This window comes from Mesoplodon densirostris, chromosome 3 (assembly GCF_025265405.1).
Source record: "Mesoplodon densirostris isolate mMesDen1 chromosome 3, mMesDen1 primary haplotype, whole genome shotgun sequence".
Taxonomy (NCBI): domain Eukaryota; kingdom Metazoa; phylum Chordata; class Mammalia; order Artiodactyla; family Ziphiidae; genus Mesoplodon; species Mesoplodon densirostris.
The window spans coordinates 50,466,176-50,487,488 of NC_082663.1; the positions used below are offsets into that span (position 1 = coordinate 50,466,176).

Here is a 21,313-nt window from a genome sequence, read left to right on the forward strand (position 1 = left end):
AAGGATGGAAATTTTCTTAAAAGCTGCATGATGGGCCCTTCTAAATGATAATTTTACCCAAATTGTTAGCGTGCAGTGTGGTTCAATCATTGCTGTAAAAACCCAACAAGATCTGAAATTCCCTGTCGGCCCAGAGAAACTGGGCAGTATTGAATTTTCACATCCTTTTTCAAAACAATGGATGTACGAGTTAAGACTTTGAAAATTTGTAGTTTGTTTACAGTATTAATGACGTTTGTCCCATTTTTAAATTGTATTTTCTTCGTGAAAAATCTTAGCCGTACCATTCCCATTTTTCAGAATTCCAGCTTTGTATTTAAAGTGTAAGAAAGGAAATGCTAAAACTTTTAAATTTAGTTATAAACAGTAACATCTTAAATGTGATAAACCAAAACAAAAAGGTCTCTATGTTTGGCAAAGTCACATTCCCCAGGGGTTTACTAAACAGCAACAGCACTGTTAACCACTGTCAGCTGAGGCATTATTTGTGCCCTTCTCTAATGGCTCCTTGTTCCACCAGAGTTGTTGAAGAAGGTGTGACGCTTACATAGTCCTCGTTAAGGATTCTTTTCATCACTGCTTAGATTAGCTAACAAAACCTGGATATCAGAGTTTGGGAGTGTGACTTCTACTGGATCTGCTGTAATGATCTCTGAAAAATCACCAGACTATTGTCTGTCCTCATTTATTGGTCAGTGGCATATAGCAACATTGACATTTACTGTTGTAGAGAATATAAATAATAAATTATAAACAGCTTTGAGGTAGCTGGCAAGACAAAAAATCATGTATGAATATTACTGTGTATTTAACATTTTTCATTTTCCAAAGAATGCTCGTAGTAACATCCTTTGATTGTCATATTCTACTTTAAAGCAGCATTGTGGAAATCTCCATTTTTCCCAATTTTTTCCCGTTGGAATATCTTCATGTTCCTGAAGGAGCATCCTTTTAATAAGTTGAAGAAAGGAATTGTATGTTTTAAAAGACAGTTTTAAAACAAACCTCCTTAGACAACAAACGTACGTAATACATTTTGCTATGACTCTACTTGGAAAGATGCACTCAAATTTGCATTCTACACTGGCACTGGTTCTTATAACTATACAGTTGATTTATTTTACTGGAATCAATATTTTATATAAAATTTAAGAAATAATAAGCCTATTTAAGATGGATTTTAATCACATGATATGAAGTTTCAAGAGTTTTGAGGTTAGTGTGTTTTAAGAAAATTTATCAGGATTCTCTTCTGGTAGGAACTGACTTGCAAGAAAGTGCTTCTTTCAGATATTTATTTACCAACTACTTTGACTTGAGTAAGCATATGTATTTTACTCACCCTCTGGAAGCAACATCATGCCAAGCACTTGTTCTGAATATGTGATTTTATAATTCAGAGTAATATTTAATTTTTTGTTCTTCCTAGTATGGATGTTTATACTTTTCCTCTTAGTCCCTGTTTGCAGAGAGGAGAAAACTAGTTTTTCTTACCGTTTTTTAAAAAGCCAGTAAAAAAAAAAAAAAGCCTTTCAAATTATGCAGTGGTGTTCTGATTGAAAACTGAGGTTAGTAAATTTTATCAAGAGTAGATATACTAGGGCTTCCCTGGTGGCGCAGTGGATAAGAGTCCGCCTGCCGATGCAGGGGACACAGCTTCGTGCCCCGGTCCGGGAAGATCCCACATGCCGCGGAGCGGCTAGGCCCGTGAGCCATGGCCGCTGAGCCTGCGCGTCCGGAGCCTGTTTTCCGCAATGGGAGAGGCCACAACAGTGAGAGGCCCGTGTACCGCAAAAAAAAAAAAAAGAAAGAAAAGAAAAGAAAGAAAAAAGAATAGATATACTAGAGAACTATTTAATTTATTAGCATATAATCTAGATTTGTTTTCCTTTCATGGCTATGTGCACATGAATGACCAGTGACTACTGGTTTATCCAAAGTTTGTGTAAAAATTTTTAATATTTTTAGCTAATGATATTTATAAAGCATTGATTTTTGTCAGTGTCTTTAACTTTATCAAACTTTAAACAAAAATAGATATTAACTTCTAAAGGTTTGTAAATAGCCATTAGAAACAATCACAATTCAAGTTTTATTTTCACTAATCATTTTAGTTGTGTTATTCTTTAATGTTTCAGTTTTGAAAACTTTATTTGCATCTTACTATTTTAGAAATATGAAAAGAAAATTTTATGGAAACAGCTCAAGAGGGACTGATAAAAATAATGTTTACTTTTTAGGAAGACTTGTTGCATGTATGCTTATGTATACCTCAACTCTATGATTAGGGTAATTAGAAATAGAAAAAAAACATGGAGTTTGTAATCCTAGGTATGTCACAAACAGCTGCAACCTCTGTAAAAACAGCATGGGTCTGAAAAGAATTGATTGTCACTTTTTCATATTTTTCCTTACCTTCTACCACTATATCCTTTTAATAATGTACATATATTTGTTAGCATTTTAAATATTCCGACTTTAAATACTTGTAATGATATTTTATTAGTATTCTTGACTGCTTTATTTTAGCTCTTGCCTTCTGCATTTGCAGCCAAATTATACTTTATATGCTAGACAAGGTTTATGCCAGCCTAATTGGTTGCTGGCATTTCTTAGCCTCACAGCTGCTGTGAATTCAGCTGTGAACTAGGAAACATATAATAGGATCCTGTTTTCAAAGACCAAAGGCAATTGTCAACATGTAAAAGTTGTTTTTGACAGCTAAATAAATAGATGAGATTTTATGGCAAGTTAAATAGCACCAATAGCAATCTTAAGTAGCCATCTTAATTTTAAAGATTAGAAAGTCCTGAAATATAGAATGCACGTATTTGTTATTTTTGTTCACTGGGGCAAAGGTGGCTTGAATTCAGGTGTTTGTCCTTCTGTTCAGTCATTTGTGGGGTTTTTTCTTTTTAAAAAATCACTTGTCTTAATACTTACTAACAGATTTTTAAAATTTGAGATATGGACTTTCTCCCTTTGATTTCACCATAACGAAAAGTTGAGGCTTAAATGATGTAAAGATATTTCTTAAAGTGAACTAAAGATAAATGGCTTTGAAATAAAGATTATGATTTCAAAATATTTTATATATTTACATTATTTGATTTAGTAGATATTATTTTTATAAATTATCCTGACATCTAAATTTGGGGTGAAATTTACATTTCTCTTAGGTTTAACCATCTGAAATTGTCATTTTTTTAGGTTAAAAATGGTCAAATATAGACTGTTGATTTTTTTCTTATAGTTACGGTGGTTCTCATATGATTTAATTATATGTAAAAGTCTGTTAGTTCTCAATAGTAGAAACCAAGAGGATCCTGTTTTTAAACAATACATTCATCTCCCACTGAGGTCAGGAATCTGTTCCTAAAAATCAGATGTTTTATGTGGAAAATGCTGCCTGGGAATCTGTTTGCCTTTATTTTAAATAGGAAAAAATTGAAACAGTAGTCATCAACTCAAACTTCCTAATCAATTTCAAAAATGTAACAGACACTGTAAATTCACCTACATATAAGTAAAATATTGTAATGTTTAACAAACAAAAAATAAGGGTAACAAATCCATTTCATATACAGTAAAATCTTTTCTTCCATTATAATTGCTTTTTCCCCATCCTCAGTATTTTCCTTCAACATTTTCTTAAATATTTTGGGACTCATTCAACACTGGGGAAAACAGGATGAAATAAATATAAAAGGCTGTGGAAATACATTTAGGGCAAGTACACGGTCTCAGGAAGTGGCTGACACTGAGTATTATGCCTGTGTTTTGTATCACTTTGATACTTGGCATGCTTTTTTAATTGTGATTCTGACCATCTATCAGTTATATTTGGAATGTAACTCAGAACTTTTCTTTGCACACTCTTGTTTAAAATGAGAATTGAGTTTTGGCATGGACAAATATAAATCTTTTCCTATTTAAACATTGGCCAAAATATCTTACATTGAGAAATAATTTTTATGAAGTTTGTGTATTAAAAACCAAGACGTGTTCTACTGGGAAAATGATTGGGGAGATGTTCTGCAGGTTTTCTCTGTATTTCTCAAAACTCTTTGCAACTGTTTTTTTATTTCACTCTCAACAGATGACATTTTCTGCACTGTAATTTATCTTTACAAGTAGGTTGAAGTAAAGCTGAAAACTTTTAAATCTGTCTCTAGATTTTTAAGTTTTAAAAAATAGAGTTTTGAAACTGTAACAGTTATCATTAATTTATATAATAGTGTTGATTTTATATTATAGTGTGAACTTAACAGTTTTCAAACTCACTTTCATTTTCTGTGAACATGAAATAGGACTTAAAGATGAATTGGCACTTCTGGTCAAAATAGTATAATAAAGTTCATGTATTGACATCCATCTGCCCTAGACATATAAGAGAAAACCTTTAAAAAGGAATAGTGAGCTCAAGAACAAGATATCACCATGGAGCAGAAATGGATCAGAAATACTGAGGGATGAGTGAGGCTGAGCAGGCAAGGTTTGACTCCTGAAGGATGACTCCTGAAAAATTTGACTCCTGAAGGATGATGGGGGACTAAAAAACAAAAAGAACCAGAGTCAGGTTCACTGTTTGAAGACAAAGACTTGTGGCTCCTCTTTAAAGATGCTGATCAAAAATTCCTGCTGATTTGCTTCCCAGAGCTAAGTTGATAGGAAATTTTCCTCCAAGAGAGGCAGTCCAGTGTCATTAAGGTAGAAATACAGGGGTGATACTCAGCCACTGTGCACTGGGTAAGTCATACCAATTATCTGTGGCTTTATCTGTTCTGATTGGTGACGTATCTCACCTTTAGAAACCAGTAACAGGATACCGAGAGTCAAAGAATCATAAAGAAAATCAGAAAATAATTTGAACTGCACAATGACAAAAATACTACCTATGAAAATGTTTAAGATGCTACTAAAGCTGTTCTTGGGGAGAAATTTGTAGCTTTAATTGCTTATAAAGAAAAAGATAAAGATGAATGAGCTAAAGCATTCACCTTAAGAATTTAAGAACCAGCAAAATATGCCCATAGTAAGTTGAAAGAAAGAAATAAGAAGGACTAAATGCAGTAATTAAGTATTTAATAACATATAATAAAGGGGCTCAACAAACCCGTGTTGTTCTTGGAAAAGGCAAAATTGACAAATCTCAGGTGAGATTTTATCAAGGAAAAAAGGTGGAAAAATTAGGAATAAGAAGTGATTATCATTACAGATGCCACAGGCATTCAACATAATTATGAACAACTTAATGCCCCAAATGTGAAAACTTAATATGAATCTCCTAGAAAAATATAATTATCAAAACAGTAAAGAATAGAAAACTACAGTAATCCTATATTAAGGAGATTGAATCATCTCACAAATAAAACCCTAAGCCAAGATGGTTTTAGCCAGTGTCTACCAAACACTCAAGTTTCAAATAATTCTTATTTTATACCAACTATTCCAGAATAAGGTTGGTATGAGAAAGAAAAGCTGCTGGCTAGTATTACTCTTGATAATGATGTAATCTAAAACAAAATATTCAATGCAATTCTAATCAGAATCCTAACAGGTGGGGTTTTTTATTGTTATTTTATTTTTGGAACTTGACAAGCTGATTCCAAAATTTATACAGATCTGCAAAAGACTAAGAAGATCAAAGAAAATCTTAAAGAACAATAAGGCGGGGCAGATAAGCAGAAGGAAGGGCTTTTCAGGAAGTGGTGCTGGAAAAATTTGTTTTCTATGGGGAAAAAATGGAAATTGTGTTACCATACACAAAGATCAAAATGACAGTGGGTTACAGTCCTGAATATAAAAGGCTTTGTAAAACTTTATTTTTAAAAAAATTTTTATTAGACTATAGTTGATTTACAATGTTGCATTAGTTTCTGCTGTATAGCAAAGTGTATCAGTTATACATATACATATAACCACTCTTTTTCAGATTCTTTTCTCATACAGGTCATTATACAGAGTATTGAGAACAGTTCCCTGTGCTATACAGTAAGTTCTGTAAAACTTTAGAAGAAAATATAAGAAACTGTCTTAATGACCTGAGACTCAGGAAGAATATTATGACATAAAAAGCCATAATTGAGAAATATATATATGTATTTGATTACATTTAAATTAAAAACTCATCAAATTCATCAGAAGACACCATAAAGAAACTGAAAAGATAAGCCACAACTTTGGAGAAAGTATTTGGTACAACATATAACAGAAGATTATTAGCAAGAATATATAGAGAATTTTTGTAGAGAAGTAGTAAAAAAAATAAAATAAAATAACACATGAAAGGCCCAAATGGCCAAAGGAACTCAAAATAGGCATAACCTCATTTAGTCAGAGAAATTAGAACCACATATGATATATTAAATCTGACAGATACTAAGTATTATTGTGAATGTGAAGTAATTGCTAGTTGGACTGCAAAACTTTGCAGTTACAGTTACTATAGGAGACATCATAACACTAACTAGAAAAGTTATAGATGTTCCTACTCTGTATTTCTTCTCATTGTATATTCCAGAAATACTTGTGTGTTTCTATCAGTACACATGTATAGGAATGCCTACAGCACCATTGTTCCTAACAGCAAAAACATAAAAACAGATGTCCATCAACAGTAGAATAGATAAATTTTGGCATATTCATATGTAGTGAAAATGAGTGAACATAAATAAGTAAACATAAATGAGTGAACAGCAACATAAGTGAATCTCAGAAAGATAGTGTTGTCCGAAAGAAAGAGGTCTTACAAGTAGTGTCTATTTATGTACAGTTTAAAAATAGGCAAACTTTAAATTTTTGTATGTGTTACATTTATAAATGAAAAAAGTATAGAGAAAAGCCACAGTATGATTATCTCAACTATCAGGGTATTGGTTACTTCTGTTGGAGGGGAAAAGAAGAGGGAGAGGGAGGTTCACTTAGGGAGGGGGACCTACGGGGTTTCAAAGGTATTGTTTCTTAACCTGGCTCATGGTGGATACACAGGTGTTGGCTCTGTTGTTTTTTAAAGTGTAGATGTGTGTATGATATAACTTACAATAAAGTCGATGGGGAATCAGAGTCAAAGGACAACAAATTAGGATGGAGTATAAGCATTTTCTCAAATCAGAGAAATAGGATGGTATTTGGAGGGCCACATGGGAAGATTGTCACAGGTTCTAGGGAAAGATATTTCTAACACTGAGCTTGTAATTCTGTATCTGTAGTTGTCTTAATAACACCAGTGCATGATTGTAATTAACAACATAGACTCAGGAGAAAGTATATCATTGTTCCACCACTAGTAGCATCATTTTCCCAGTCATCCAGGCTCAAAATTTTCCTATGATACCTATATATTATTTATCACTAAATCATAATGATTTTTTTCCTTTGAAAAATCTCATATCTGTCCCTCTTTTTATTTTATTATTTAACATCTTTGTTAACAGGTGATTACCATTTGACTTTTGAAAAAATCAAATTGTAAATTTTTACTACAATTAAAAATGAGATATTTGAGTATCTCAGCTGAGCCATATATAAAACAAACAAAAACCTTTAAAGGCATATTGGGAAAATTCAGTCTTAGAAATTTTTTTTCAGAGACATCATTCGGTAAAAATAATAAAGCCCCCAATGCTGCATAGGTACTCCAGATATTTCTAGTTACCTGATCCACTGGCAAAAAAGCAAACACTTAACACTTCATTTATTCATTCAGATCCAGTCTTTTTATTCATTTCTTATTGCTGGAATTTCACACTCATTTCTTTTTTTTTTTTTAACATCTTTATTGGAGTATAATTGTTTTACAGTGGTGTGTTAGTTTCTGCTTTATAACAAAGTGAATCAGTTATACATATACATATGTTCCCATATCTCTTCCCTCTTGCGTCTCCCTCCCTCCCACCCTCCCTATCCCACCCCTCTAGGTGGTCACAAACCACCTAGCTGATCTCCCTGTGCTATGAGGCTGCTTCCCACTAGCTATCTATTTTATGTTTGGTAGTGTATATATGTCCATGCCACTCTTTCACTTTGTCACAGCTTACCCTTCCCTCTCCCCATATCCTCAGGTCCATGCTCTAGTAGGTCTGTGTCTTTATTCCCATCTTACTCCTAGGTACCTCATGACCTTTTTTTTTTTCCCTTAGATTCTATATATATGTGTTAGCATATGGTATTTGTTTTTCTCTTTCTGACTTACTTCACTCTGTGTGACAGACTCTAGGTCCATCCACCTCAATTTCACAATTTGTATGGAAACACAAAAGACCCCGAATAGCAAAAGCCATCTTGAGAACGAAAAATGGAGCTGGAGGAATCAGACTCCCTGACTTCAGACTATACTACAAAGCTACAGTAATCAAGACAGTATGGTACTGGCACAAAAACAGAAATATAGATCAATGGAACAGGATAGAAGCCCAGAGTTACACCCACGCACATATGGTCACCTTATCTTTGATAAAGGAGGCAAGAATATACAGTGGAGAAAAGACAGCCTCTTCAATAAGTGGTGCTGGGAAAACTGGACAGGTACCTGTAAAAATATGAAATTAGAACACTCCCTAACACCATACACAAAAATAAACTCAAAATGGATTAGAGACCTAAATGTAAGGCCAGACACTATCAAACTCTTAGAGGAAAACATAGGGAGAATGCTCTATGACATAAATCACAGCAAGATCCTTTTTGACCCACCTCCTAGAGAAATGGAAATAAAAACAAAATAAACAAATGGGACCTAATGAAACTTAAAAGCTTTTGCACAGCAAAGGAAACCATAAACAACACACTCATTTCTTGTTGGTTGAGTAAACTGGACTATGGTAGAGATAAGCCAACATTTTCTCAGTCCTGCCCTACTACATGTCTAGAGCTTCATCTTAACTGGTGGATCAGCTGCTTTTGACTCTCCCAACTTGTGGCTTAAGGCTTTCTGGGTGTTTGCATTAGTAATGGAAGTTGTGGAGGTACCATTGTTGAGTGGACTGCTGATACTGGGTGTTATCTCTGTGATTTTCTTTATCCTTTTCCTTGCTGATCTCTCTAAGGCTGTCTTTCAAGATTAAAGTCCCTGTGAAATCGTAATCTGTGATCCTAACACAGACATTGTCCCACTGGTCTGCCTCTCCTCACACACTTAGTTATCAGTACACTAAGTCACTTCTCCCTCCTTAGGAATGTTGGACTATTGTGTTAGATGCTTACCAGTAAGAATGGTGGTGTTGGTCTTGCCTTTTGAAACATGCATGTGCTTTTCTCTATTCTCATTATTGTGGTAGTTCTGTTGGGAATTGCATGGAGACCTCTATCTGTACTCTTCTTCAACAACCTCAACCACAGCTTCTCCATTCCCTACTGGAAGTTATTCTTTATGGTAGTCCAGCGTTCAAATGCATCTTCTTTGGGGTCATTTCCTATTGATGAAATCCCAAAACCTTTGTAGCAATAATCTTCATGTCCCCACTAGTGGGTGTTACTGTTGTGTGGCTGCCAAGGGTGGTGGGGTGGGGGCAGAGTGGCTGCTGGGTCTCAGCCTCACTACTCGTGTTATGGAGATGGTGGTAAATTAGTGGCTTGATGCAAGCAGTGGTAGCTCCTCTTAGATTGTGATGCTGGATAGCAGGGCAGCTCATGGCTCTCTGGGGTCTACTGTCCGCTTCCATTACCAGTTAAACTCAATCTTTCTCTTGTTCATATCCTGTGGCAATCATAGATACACTGCTTGGATCTCCCTTTGAAAAAGAACTTCTTCAGCTTCAGGGAGTACATTTAGCTGACAGCCTCAGCTGTTAATATCTTCAAGGCTCCATAGTTTTTGAGCTGAGGCCTTGTGTTTCCTAGGAAACCTCCAGCTCGTGACTGAGCATGGTGTGAGTACTAGGCCCAGTGTGGCACTCCTCTAACGGTCAGTCTTTGCTCTGGAGCTCCCTGATGGGTTGGCCAAGACTGTCAGATCTGCATCAAGGTCTGAGGCTTTCTTTGCTCAATCCTGCTTTATGTCCCCTTTCTTTCAGAGGTTTCAGATAGGCATCATGGTCTGAAAGTTTTCCATGACCAGTCCTGTTTCCTTCTCCTTTTATCTTTCACAATAAACCTCTTGTCCTCATAGCTGTCTCAACATCTGTTTCCCAGAGGACCCAACTGACATATACTATGTGTACTGGTTATTTACCTGATTTCTGTCCAAATCAAATTTCAGTGAGCATTATCTGATTTCCCTTTTTTTAATCCTCTTCCTTGAATCCTGTCAGTCTTTTCCAGCTCATCGTTTCCCCACCCCGGACACTTGCTTCTCCTCTAATGTACACTTAATCTGAGTAAATGGCACCGCGAGTTACTCAGTTGCTTTTACATTTGTCTTTCACATTTTAGTCCTTGACCCACTTAGAACTTTTTTGGAGGGAGGGAGAATACTGTGTGAGATAGGGATCAGTCAGTAAAACTGGAGAATTACCATAGTCAGGGATGAACGAGGTCACAGAGGTAATGGGGGGTCAGATCATGTAGGTCTTTGTTATATGACATTAAAAGGCCTTTGGAAGGACTTTGGCTTTTACTCTGTGTGAGATGGGGAGCCACTGGAAAGTTTTGAGCAAAGGAATAATCTGACTTAGTTATTACCAGGAATGTTTAGGCTGTTCTATGGAGAATAGGCAGTAGGGCAAATCTGGTAGAAGAGAGAGAGTAGTTGGGAGAGAATTGCAGTAATCCCAGATCAAGGCCTTGGTGGCTTACAACAAGGTGATTTCCGTGGAACTGGTAAGAAATGACAGTATCTGGGGGTAAAACTCGGGCATCATCATTTTATTTTGTAAAAAATCTCCCTAGGAGTTTCTGGTGCACAGTGAGGGTTGAGAGTATGCTACGGTTTATGAATTCTTACAGGGGTATTTGGAATTTAAGCCACACAGGCTTCTTCCTCATCAGCTTGATTTAGGAGAGAAGACAAGCATAGTGATAGTAGCAAGTGCTTTTGCATCTGACTGAGGTTCAAATCCGTGTTAGTTATTAGCTGTATAACCATGAGCTTCAGTTTCTTCATTTTAAAAAGGGAGGTAGCTACTTAATAGTTATGTTTGTTATGTTGAATGAACCAATGTAGATTAAATGAGCCAGTCTCTGACATATATGTGCTCACAAAGTAGTAGCTTAAAGAAAGATCTAGTCTATCATATTGGTAAAAGTATTTTAAATTGATGATGCTCAGTGTTGATAGGGTATAGAGGAATAGATCCCATTGTTGGTGGGAATATAAATGGAGAGCAATTTTCAAATATCTTTCAAAATTTCAATCTCCTTAACCCAGTCTGCTTCTAGAAATTTTATTTATGAAAACAGTCACACCTATGTACATATACTCAGTGCAGCATCGTGTAATGGCAAACAATTGGAAACAATTTAAATTACTTCTAGTAAAGGAATAAATTATGATGCATTCCTTTTATGGAATGCTATGAAGTTGTTAAAATTGATCTGTCATGGAAAGATTGCCAGTACATATTTTAGCTTTTAAAAAAGCACCAGGGCTTCCCTGGTGGCACTGTGGTTAAGAATCTGCCTGCCAATGCAGGGGACATGGGTTCGATCCCTGGTCTGGGAAGATCCCACATGCTGCAGAGCAACTAAGCCCAAGCACCACAACTACTGAGCCTGCGCTCTAGAGCCCACGAGCCACAACTACTGAGCCCATGCATCACAACTACTGAAGCCCGCATGCCTAGAGCCCGTGCTCCACAACAAGAGAAGCCACTGCAGCGAGAAGCCCGTGCACCGCAACGAAGAGTAGTCCCCGCTCACCGCAACTAGAGAAAGCCCACGTGCAGCAACGAAGATCCAACTCAACCAAAAATAAATAAATAAATAAAATAAATTTATTAAAAAACAAACAAAAAACATAAAAAAGCAGCAGTATTAAAGCTGAGAGTATGTACTTAAATCTTCAAAGTTTGAATTTTTAACAAGATTATATTTATTTATTTCTTCAGATTTTTATATGAGCCCATATAGAAAAAATATTGATTGACAGTAACTTCATACATAGACAGTAATACTTATAAAATTATTAGTATTCATATTTTCTTTAAAGATACTGTATGCCTTGTTATTACAGTAACATTGTTTTATATACTATATATCTGGATTTTAAAAAGATTTTAAAGAGCTGTAAATTATTCTAAGATAAATTATAGATGCCTCAAAGATTTCATTTAGGAAATACATATGAAAATTCCATATGTTCAGCATTTTATTAGATAATATTGAAGATGCAGGTATATAACAAGTAGTTCCTATCCTTACTTGACTAATAATCAAATGGGTGGGTAAGATGAAAACAGATGAAATAAGTGAAAAAAATACACACACACATACACACGCAGTACTCATACTCCTGTGTGTGTATATATCTATATCTATATCTATCTATCTATATATATATCTGTTGATCTGTGCAATGGCAAGTGCGTGACAACACGTGCAATAGTATTTTTTGCAATGTTTATAATAGAAAAAAAAAGTTGCACAAACCTAACTGACCATCAATAGGTATTAAATAAGTTGTGATAAACATAATGGAATATTATGTAAAAATGTAAAATATTTAGATCTATAGTTATTAACAGGTAAGATCCACAGTCTATTAGGAGGGAGAAAACAAGTTTAATACATAATATATAATGTCTTCTCTGTATAGATGGTAAATACTGGAGTCGTCAAAGAAAGTAAGGAGTGGAATGGATTTAGAGAACATTTTTGATTAGTATTTCCCAAACTTTTTGGACTCAGATTCCTTTTCTTAATAATTTTAAAACAATTTGATCAATTGTACAGTATATGATAGTGAAATTTAAGTTAAAAGTATTTATATCTATATAGTATTAAAAATTGCTTCATTAATTTTTGTTCTGTGTTCTTCAGAATCACTGTTGGCTCGTAGTGAGTTCCTGGTCTTGACAATTGGCAAATTGATTTATGGTCCCATAGATAAAGTTCATTCCCTAATCCTGAGAATCTGTGGAAATCCCTTGTAAGGAAAGTAGTATCATAGTTTTGTAAGTTTTTAAATTATAAAATTGTTTTTGATAGTGTTTAGGAATACCATAATTTGTGGCATTTTAAAAGTGTATATTTTATTCTCACTTAGGCCGAATACATCAAGCAATGGTAACATCTTTAAATGAAGATAATGAAAGTGTAACTGTTGAATGGATAGAAAATGGAGATACAAAAGGCAAAGAGGTATGATCACTGGGTTGAACTTTATTTCTAGTCTTATAATCAAGATTCTGAATATGAAACAAAACAAAACTGTATAGTTTAATATAGTGCATGTATCCTTTATCATTCTTGAAAAACTTTCAAGTGATTAAAAAATTTCACTGAAAGAAAGGTAGATTCCTCCTGCATATCTTATGTGATTGGACATATAATCAAGACCACAAAGTACTACCTTAAGAGAGATTCTTTTAAATATATGTGGGTTATAATTCTAGATAATTTAATTTTCAAGGTAATAATGTTCCTTAGGCTGAAATTGTTTAACATTTATTCTCTGTGTATAAATTTATTTGAAAATGAAAGGTTAATTGTCCAAATTCACTGTCAAAATATATGCATTTTATCAAACAGATTGACCTGGAGAGCATCTTTTCACTTAACCCTGACCTTGTACCAGATGAAGAAATTGAGCCCAGTCCAGAGACACCCCCACCTCCAGCATCCTCAGCCAAAGTAAACAAAATTGTAAAGGTTAGTGATGCAAACTCAGAGCAGGGTGTGTGTGTATTCTGGTTTGAAATGGGACTGTGAAGAGTATGTTTAAGTATTTGTTTGCTTTTTTAGAAAAACCTTAATTCTTTCTGCTATCTACATGCGTGTATGTACACACATACTTTCAAGGATCGAACAGTTGTCTAATTCACAATTATGACGATCATTAGGTAAGATCCTAGAAATTCCATGCCTGATTAGGATTTTTCTTAAGACTAATTGTTTCTTAGGAGACATGGGTCAAAACCATTTGCTTGCTAGTATTTGTTGAGTGAATACATACGACTTTGATTAAAAAAAATGAGTTTCTTATTCATAATAAATTCCCATTTTAGTAGTCTTTTGAAATAGTAATTCTGCTATTTACATTTATTTAAAAAAATGGGAAATGACAGATTGTAGTGTAACTATTTCTGTATTATCTCTGAAGAATAATTTATTTATAAATTTTAAAACCATGCTATGCCCCTTAACAGTTTTATCTTCACAAAAATAAAAGACACGTGATTTTTATTATTTTAAAAGATAATTCCTCTTCCTCTCTATTGAAATGTCTCTGTGTTAAAACTTTGTATCAGAATACAACTCTTTAAATCAGATAGTCGCTCACAGTTGTTAAATCTGCAATTCTTTGTGTTCAAAATTCTTACTACATGGACTTCCCTGGTGGCGCAGTGGTTAAGAATTTGCTTGCCAATGCAGGGGACATGGGTTCGAGCCCTGGTCTGCGAAGATCCCACATGGTGTGGGGCAACTAAGCCCTTGCGCCACAACTACTGAGCTTGTGCTCTAGAGCCCGAGAGCCACAACTACTGAGCCCACATGCCACTACTGAAGCCCGTGCGCCTAGAGCCTGTGCTCTGAAACAAGAGAAGCCACCGCGATGAAAAGCCCATGCACCACAATGAAGAGTAATCCCCACTTGCTGCAACTACAGAAAGCCCGGATGCAACAATGAAGACCCAGTGCAGCCAAAAATAAATAAAATAAATTAATCAAAAATTCTTACTACATTGTTGATTTTATCTTCTACAAAATATGACATGACTTTAGCCCTATAGGAACTCACTATTTTGCAGGGAAGACATACATAAGCATCCACGTATAATACGATAGAAACTCAACAATATCAACAAAACATTGTGCTTTTTAAACCATGCATATGACCATAAGACAAATTTTCAATTTATATAAATTCAACATATTGAGAGTCACTGCTTACAGGCCATTAGTTAGTTACCCCTTGTTAGTGGACTGTTTTTCATACTTGGCTTCACAACCTTGAAGGATCTTCATAGTTTATCCTTCTTGGAATGTCATTAGCAACCTTTGGTGTGCATTAGAATCACCTGGAAATTTTTTAGAATATATTGATTCCTAGAACCACTCGCAGAGATTCAGTTTTATTTTATCTAAAGGGTAGCCCTGGGATTTCCCTGATGGCTCAGTGGTTAAGAATCCACCTGCCGATGCAGGGGACACGGGTTCAAGCCCTGGTCCAGGAAGATCCCACATGCCACGGAGCAGCTAAGCCTGTGCGCCACAACACTGAGCCTACGCTCTAGAGCCCATGAGCCACAACTACTGAGCCCATGTGCCACAACTACTGAAGCCCGTGTTGCTAGAGCCTATGCTGTACAACAAGAGAAGCCACCACAATGAGAAGCCCATGCATGGTAGCGAAGAGTAGCCCCCACTCTCTGCAACTAGAGAAAGCCTGCTTGTGCACAGCAATGAAGACCCAGTGCAGCCATAAAATAGATAGATAGATTAAAAAAAAAAAGGGTGGCCCTAGCATCAATATCCTTTTAACAGTACCTATCTGATTTGAACGTGCAGTTAGCATTGAGACCCACTGCATTATTTGATATCTTTTTTTTAGGTGAATAAAATAAAGTCTTGGTAAATAAATAATAGGACCAAAAACTTGCTGCCCTATCTATGCAGTGTTGAAGTCTTTGAAAGTCTAATGAAACCTTTTATTAAAAACCGACAGTGTGCATTTCATAGTATTTTGATGTTTCAGTTTAACAATGGGCTGTAAGTTGTCTAAAACTAGTATTTTGTTATTTACCCCTGACATCCAAAGATGAAATGTATTACATAATTTTGGCAGGATAGCATGATAATTAAAAAGCACACACTTTAACGAAATTACTTAATCCTTCTTTGCTTCACTTTCCTCATCTGTGAAACCAGAATAGCAATAATAATGATGTCACAGGGTTGTTGTGAAGATTAAATGGATTAATACATATAAGGTCCTTAGAACAATGCCTGGCTCGTTTTCATTCCTGAATATTTTGGGGCAGTGGCGGGATACTAATATAAAAAAAAACTTGAATATTGATGGCATTAGTGGTAGTTTATCAGAAGATAATTTTAGTTTTTCATCATTTATTTTTTCCCTTTTTTCATTTAGTTTTATATTATTGTATGTCTACCCACTTATGTTTAATTAAAGGAAGCTGAGGCCATGTTAGGACGAAAGGGAAGGAGGAGAAGCGCTTAAACATCCCCCCACCCCCCCACCCCGCCTCAGTGGATCTTGCTCAGGATGGCAGCGGTTTCAGGGGGTGTGTGGGGGGGAGTGACTGGGCGGTGCCAGTGCAGGAGACGATGCTATTTCCAGTTACAACGCAGGGATCACTGCAAACACAGCCGCCACAGAAGCACTGTGGCATTACCTCTCCCATCAGCTTAGCAGCCCCCAAGGAGACTGCCTCCCTACTTACACAGAAACTGTTTGAGACTCTGAAGCCCTCTAGCATTTTTGAAGAGGAAGAGGAACTTTCTTTTTGAAGAGGAAGAGGACTTTAATTTTGGGAAAATTAAATAACCTGGTAAAAGAGTGGATATGAGAAATCAGTGAAAACAAGACTCTTCCACGATCTGTAGTTGAAAAGGTTGGTGGAAAAATTTTTACATTTGGATCTTATAGATTGGGAGTACATACAGAAGGTGCCGATATTGATGCGTTGTGTGTTGCACCAAGACATGTTGATCGAAGTGACTTTTTCACCTCATTCTATAAGTTGAAATGACAGGAAGAAGTACAAGATTTAAGAGCTGTTGAAGAGGCACTTGTACCAGTTATCAGACTGTGTTTTGATGGGATAGAGATTGATATTTTGTTTGCAAGATTAGCACTGTTCCAGAAGATTTGGACTTAAGAGATGACAGTCTGCTTAAAAATTTAGATATAAGATGCATAGGAAGTCTTAACGGTTGCAGGGTAACCGATGAAATTTTACATCTAGTACCAAACATTGACAACTTCAGGTTAACCCTGAGAGCTATCAAACTGTGGGCCAAACGCCACAACATCTATTCCAATATATTAGGTTTCCTCGGTGGTGTTTCCTGGGCTATGCTAGTAGGAAGAACTTGCCAGCTCTATCCAAATGCAATAGCATCAACTCTTGTACATAAATTTTTCTTGGTATTTTCTAAATGGGAATGGCCAAATCCAGTCCTATTGAAACAGCCTGAAGAATGCAGTCTTGGGCTTCCCTGGTGGCATAGTGGTTGAGAGTCCGCCTGCTGATGCAGGGGACGCGGGTTCATGCCCTGGTCCAGGAGGATCCCACATACTGCGGAGCGGCTGGGCCCGTGAGCCATGGCCGCTGAGCCTGTGTGTCCGGAACCTGTCCTCCGCAACGGGAGAGGCCACAACAGTGAGAGGCCCGTGTACCACAAAAAAAAAAAAAAAAAAGAATGCAGTCTTAATTTGCCTGTATGGGACCCAAGGGTAAACCCCAGTGATAGGTACCATCTTATGCCTATAATTACACCACCATACCCACAACAGAACTCCATGTACAATGTGTCCGTTTCAACACGGATGGTCATGGTTGAGGAATTTAAACAAGGTCTTGCTATCACAGATGAAATTTTGCTGAGTAAGGCAGAATGGTCCAAACTTTTTGAAGCGCCAACTTCTTTCAAAAGAACAAGCATTATATTGTACTTTAGCAAGTGCACCAACTGAAAAACAACGCCTAAAATGGGTGGGCTTGGTGGAATCAAAAATCCGAATCCTGGGCTTCCCTGGTGGCGCAGTGGTTGAGAGTCCGCCTGCCGATACAGGGGACATGGGTTCATGCCACGGTCCGGGAAGATCCCACATGCCGCGGAGCGGCTAGGCCCGTGAGCCATGGCCGCTGAGCCTGCGCGTCCAGAGCCTGTGCTCCGCAACGGGAGAGGCCACAGCAGTGAGAGGCCCGTGTACCGCAAAAAAAAAGAAAAAAATCCGAATCCTGGTTGGAAGTTTGGAGAAGAATGAATTTATTACACTGGCTCATGTGAATCCCCAGTCACTTCCAGCACCCAAAGAAAATCCTGACAAGAATTTTGCATGATGTGGGTGATCGGGTTAGTGTTTAAAAAAACAGAAAACTCTGAAAGTCTCAGTGTTGGTCTCACCTACGACATTCAGTCTTTATAGGCAAGCAATAAACAGCAAGATGTTTGAGGTGGACATGAAAATTGCTGCAATGCATGCAAGAAGAAAGCAACTCCATCAACTACTGCCTAATCATGTGCTTCAGAAAAAGAAAAAGTGTTCAACAAAAGGTGTCAGGTTGACACCTCTGAATGACAGCAGCCTCGACTTGTCTATGGACAGTGATAACAGCATGTCTGTGTCTTCACGTACCAGTGCTATGAAGACCAGTCCATTGAACAGTTCTAGCATTTCTCAGGGCAGAAACAGTCCTGCTCCAGCTGTAATAACAGCACCTGTGACCAACATACAGGCTACTGAAGTTTCTGTGCCACAGGTAAATTCCAGTGAAAGCTCAGGGGGTACATCGAGTGAAAACATTCCTCAGACTGCCACACAACCAGCCATTTCATCACCACCAAAACCTACGGTCTCCAGAGTTGTTTCTTCAACACGTCTGGTAAACCCACCACCAAGACCTTCAGGAAATGAAGCAACAAAAACACCTAATCCTATAGTAGGAGTCAAGAGGACATTCTCACCTCATAAAGAAGAGAGTCCCAAGAAAACCAAAACAGAAGAGGATGAGACAAGTGAAGATGCTGCCTTGCTTTGAGTGGATATGATAAAACAGAAACAAAGGAAGAACTTGAGACAAGTACAACTCAATCAGAAACCATTCAGATTGGGCTTCCCTGGTGGCGCAGTGGTTAAGAATCTCCCTGCCAATGCAGGGGACACCGATTCGAGCCCTGGTCTGGGAAGATCCCACATGCGCGGAGCAACTAAGCCCGTGCACCACAACTACTGAGCCTGCGCTCTAGAGCCCACGAGCCACAACTACTAAAGCCTGTGCACCTACAGCCTGTGCCCCGCAACAAAAGAAGCCCCCGCAATGAGAAGCCCACGCACCACAATGAAGAGTAGCCCCCGCTCGCTGCAACTAGAGAAAGCCTGTGCGCAGCAACAAAGACCCAATGCAACCAAAAATATAAAATAAATTTATTTAAAAAAAAGAAAAGAAAAAAAGGAAACCATTCAGACAGCGGCTTCTCTGTTGGCCTCTCAGAAAACATCCAGTACAGACCTTTCTGATAGCCCTGCTCTCCCTGCAAATCCTATTCCTGTTATCAGGAATTCAATAAAACTGAGATTGAATTGGTAAAAACAACCTCAGGGGTCCATAAACAATATCTGCCAACTCAACCTGTTGTCTTCAAATGCTAAAAAAGGAGAATGGAGGGTACAAGACTAGACATGACTGAAAATGGATTTAGGTTTTTTTTGTGACCTCCCTTACTGGGCTAATCAGCACTTGATTGGAAGTCCAGGTTAGTATGTGAAGCCAGGAGTACTGTGATTATTGCGTTAGAAACAGTTGCATTAACTATTTCAAAAAATTACTGCCAAAAAAAACCCTCAAGCTGTATTTGTATTCATAATTGACATGTGGACTGGGTTTATGTTTGCTGCATTGTTTGGAAAATTTGCAATACAAGCTGGCATAAGAATTCCTTATTCTGATGATGCACTTTTATGTATTTTTTTAATTAGAAAGTAGAACTAATTTTAGATTTTCAGCTTGATAGATTTTCATTTTTTCCTGAAGAATTTCCTTTACCATTAGTTTTCAAACTGGATGCCATTGTGCAGTGGTGTACTGTTGTACTTCAGAGAAAGGATAAGAGTACATCTAGTTCAGTCCCTATGAGGTAGCTGTAACCTTTAAAAATGAAATGTCAACTCTAGGGTATATATTTGACATTGAAAGAATAATTAGGAGATACTTCATTTTGATGGGGTCATGATTAAGAAATGCTATATTGGTTTTATTTATAGAATTGTTTAGAATGCATCCAAATCAGTGATCAGCCAGCGAATATTTTTCTTTGAGCTTGTTAAAGCTCCACATTCTTTTGCCTTCAGTATCTTGTCTTTGAAACAAAGGTTTTGCTCCCTCCCCGTTCATTTTCTTTTCCCCTTTTTGCTTGTGTGCATAAGGTAGGACTTCTTTCATAAAAAACAAAATGCCAGTATTTTCTTAAGCCATGATGTGAAACCAGTGACCCTGTGGCCACATGGCACAGAACACTAAATTTTGCTCCCATGGCTGAAATTTTAGGGTGACTAAAAATAATGCCTGTGAAACATGATATCTATCTTGGATAGCCATTTGATCTCTAAATATGAGGATTTATACACTCCACAAAACTCCTATCTATAGTAAAGTTGATTTTCAATTTTAAACATGTGGGCAAAAAGGCATTTTCTCCAAGAATTTTAAACACATTTTTATTTTTAAATGGTTGACTAATATTTGTCAGTAAATTTTACATGTAGAAACATTTAAAAATCATTTCCAGCAAGCCCTTGACATCTAGTCAGCTCTCTACTCCTGTTTTCATTTTGTTTTATCCTATCAATAAATAATTCCACATAAGTAAGCAGCAGAGCATTCATCTTTACAGAATATGAGGGATGCCAGATGTTGATAAGCTTAGTTATCCTTTCTTAATCTGGGCAAAGCAAACCTAACAGGTTTTTCTGATGAGCATGTTTTATGAATCCTCCATTGTGTTCCATTCTATCACACGTACATTTTTCACGTTAAACTGCAATTACTTAAACGCTTCCCCTGTCCTTCTAAATTAATTTTCCAAAGTTGGAGTGTAGTCTTTTCCCCCATAGACTATGCATTAATTGAGGCTTTCTTTTCACCATACTTTGTAATGTCTAGTGTACAGTACTTCTACGTCCCACATCTTTGCTCTGCACAGTCACCTTGCCCTTCCTCCTACCACCTAAGAAGAAAAGATGGTCAGACTAACAGGTGAAGTCTACAAGGTGTCTGTGTAGCTTCAGAGTTAGATTGAAATTGCCAGGTACAGATTTAGTCTTGTCATTTTGTTTACACATTGGGGAAAAAGAATTCAGTTTATTAAACATTTCATGTAACTGCACCCAAGTTTTGCCAAGCTGGGAACTTGGACCTTTTCTGTGTAATGACTTTTTAATTCTAGTTTTCATAACTTGGAGATCAGACTGTTGGTTTCGCATGATGTATGTAGTATCTCATGCCTGGAGTTTGCTTTGTTTTATAGT

General features: G+C 36.8%; 1 protein-coding gene and 1 pseudogene across 2 annotated transcripts in view; both read left to right on the forward strand.

Annotated features, from left to right (window-relative positions):
* Window positions 1-21,313, forward strand: part of KIF2A (kinesin family member 2A) — a 78,610-nt gene that overhangs the window by 28,802 nt on the left and 28,495 nt on the right. For both annotated transcript variants that reach the window (XM_060092927.1, XM_060092928.1), the window contains exons 2-3: window positions 13,142-13,236; window positions 13,627-13,746. In XM_060092927.1, coding sequence (XP_059948910.1) covers window positions 13,142-13,236; window positions 13,627-13,746 — 215 coding nt within the window. The remainder of the gene's footprint in view (window positions 1-13,141; window positions 13,237-13,626; window positions 13,747-21,313) is intronic.
* LOC132485225 (poly(A) polymerase alpha-like) lies at window positions 16,360-19,556 on the forward strand (annotated as a pseudogene).